This window comes from Spodoptera frugiperda, chromosome 1 (assembly GCF_023101765.2).
Source record: "Spodoptera frugiperda isolate SF20-4 chromosome 1, AGI-APGP_CSIRO_Sfru_2.0, whole genome shotgun sequence".
NCBI classification, from domain to species: Eukaryota; Metazoa; Arthropoda; class Insecta; order Lepidoptera; family Noctuidae; genus Spodoptera; species Spodoptera frugiperda.
Window position 1 is genome coordinate 2,050,493 of NC_064212.1, and position 2,101 is coordinate 2,052,593.

Consider the following 2,101-nt stretch of genomic DNA (forward strand, 5'->3'; position numbering starts at 1 on the left):
AGAAGTTTCATGGCAATGATTTTCAGTTTGGTTTTGTAAAGTGTCTCCTTATGTTAGGGAGGTCATTTGTTTGCCTAATTTATAGGGTTAGCTTCTTATTAGTTTGTAGCCAATTACTTTTTCTTTGTTCCATTTTGTTATTTTTTTGTTTAAGAAGATACGGTGAATGTTTATCATTGTAGTATAATAACTAGCTGACCCGCGCAACTTCGTTTGCGTGTATCCCGCTACTTCGACAAATACAGTCAACGCACCAACACATATTGGATACTAATTTTCAATTCACAATAACTTCTCTTTCCCTTAACCGCGTTTAAAATATTAAAATGTTTTTTGGTTTCTGTGACTCTTCTTTGATCGCCCCCCCTATCAGTTTTTGGAAAAAATATTTAAGTAATGTACAGATTTTTTTTTGTCTTATATGTATAGATCAAAGTCGTAGTACCTACTTTTTAATATTATTTATTTTTTATGTACCGTTTTTTTATATTTTTTGTTTTTTTTTTTATGTACTTACCTACTTTTGTTATACATATACATCTAACTATTATTTTCTTGTTTACTTTTTAAATTATTTACATTCTACATTTTATTACTTTTACTTACTTTTTATTTACTTAAAACAATTAATTTTTAGAAGATTAACGTTGTGTACCTACATTTTAAACTTATTTACTTTTTACATTAATATCAAAAATAAATGCGATTTAATACTAACCTTAGAATACAATACTTTTAGGAAATCAAAAATGGAACTAAATAAAAAAAAACACAAACCACACTTATTTATTAATTGTTACAAAAATACAAACTTAACGGAAACTAAAACAAAATTACCAACTTTTTAATAACGAAACAAATCACATTAAAATTTAATTACACGCGAAATTAATATTCAACAAAAAGGCAGTTCGACCATTCAAACGGGCAGAGGTTCCCCTTGCCAAGTGAGCTCGACGAGAAAAGGCGCGAACTGCGGTTGCAAGCGCTTATATAGACAGCAGGCTCCGCCCACTCGTGTTCCCGCCATTATCACGAGATCTGTCACTACTCCTCTAACACGGCCTCTCCTGACTGGAGGACGTCCTCGTCTTCCTCTTCCTGGATTCGGAGCGGCTCCGTGGCTCCAGAGGTGCCGGGTACAGGCTCGGTCATCCCCTCGCCTCTAGGATGCACATCATGCGTGGCAGCTCGCTCAGGCGTGAACTCTACCTCCTCATCATTGCTATCTGCGTCTGAAAACATAAGCAAATAACAATCCAATTATAAAAAAAAAACTGAAGATTCACGCTATTAAATCGTATACAATGAACCATAGGCACTACGTTAGCATAGTTCAATCAAACACTAGAGAGGAAGCACTACGTTAGCTATCTCTATTATCACGAAACAGAGGCACTACGTTAGCTTGTTTCACAAATGAACCATAGGCACTACGTTAGCATAGTTCAATCATCCATTAGAGAGGAAGCACTACGTTAGCTATCTCTATTATCACGAAACAGAGGCACTACGTTAGCTTGTTCCACACCGTAAAAAACACGGATACATGACATAGGCACGACGTTAGCGTATCATGTTTAATCCACACTTGTAAGACATAGGCACGACGTTAGCTTATCATACGGGTATACTCACTTTCAAAGTAAGCAGCGCATGTCTCCGGAGTCCACTCCCCGCGCCACGGCTTCATGTACTGAGCCGCAGCTTGTGTAGATTTACCGTAGGAGCCCGTCAACAGCTGTAGCTCATATCGGTCGTGGGGAAGTGCTTTGACCACACGATAGGGCCCGCGCATGCCAGAGTCGAGCTTGCCAGTCGATTGTGTCTGCTTAATTACAAAGACAAGTGAGTTAGTTTCAAATGCCCGAGGTGTTTTTCGGTTAGCGTTCACAGTCGTGTCCTGCTGCTGCTGGTTTCTAGCCAAACGCTCCGACGCCCGTTGTCTCTGCATCTCCCTCATCGCTTCACGGTTAGGGTGAGAACTGTCCAGAGCCGCATCACGTACTAAGTGCCTTATGAGAGGCGTGGCTGCTTCGATGCCTACGAGCAAGTTCAGTGGCGATAGCTGAGTGGTCTTTTGCTTAGTTATGTTGAGAAT

At 39.3% G+C, this 2,101-nt stretch overlaps 1 protein-coding gene across 1 annotated transcript; it reads right to left on the reverse strand.

The window, feature by feature from the left end:
• Nucleotides 1–729: 729 nt before the first annotated feature.
• LOC126911136 (uncharacterized) lies at nucleotides 730–1,883 on the reverse strand. Its single transcript, XM_050696421.1, has 2 exons — nucleotides 1,639–1,883; nucleotides 730–1,235 (listed from the first exon to the last, which is right to left on the reverse strand). Exons 1-2 carry the CDS (start codon nucleotides 1,796–1,798, stop codon nucleotides 1,048–1,050), a joined length of 348 nt encoding a protein of 115 aa, XP_050552378.1. The 5' UTR covers nucleotides 1,799–1,883; the 3' UTR covers nucleotides 730–1,047.
• Nucleotides 1,884–2,101: the final 218 nt, after the last annotated feature.

Coding starts and splice junctions, on each gene's coding strand:
- LOC126911136 (XM_050696421.1), bottom strand. CDS start 1,798: ATGCGCGGGCCCTATCGTGTGGTCAAAGCACTTCCCCACGACCGATAT. Junction 1,236..1,638: donor ATGCGCTGCTTACTTTGAAA/GTGAGTATACCC, acceptor TTATGTTTTCAG/ACGCAGATAGCAATGATGAG.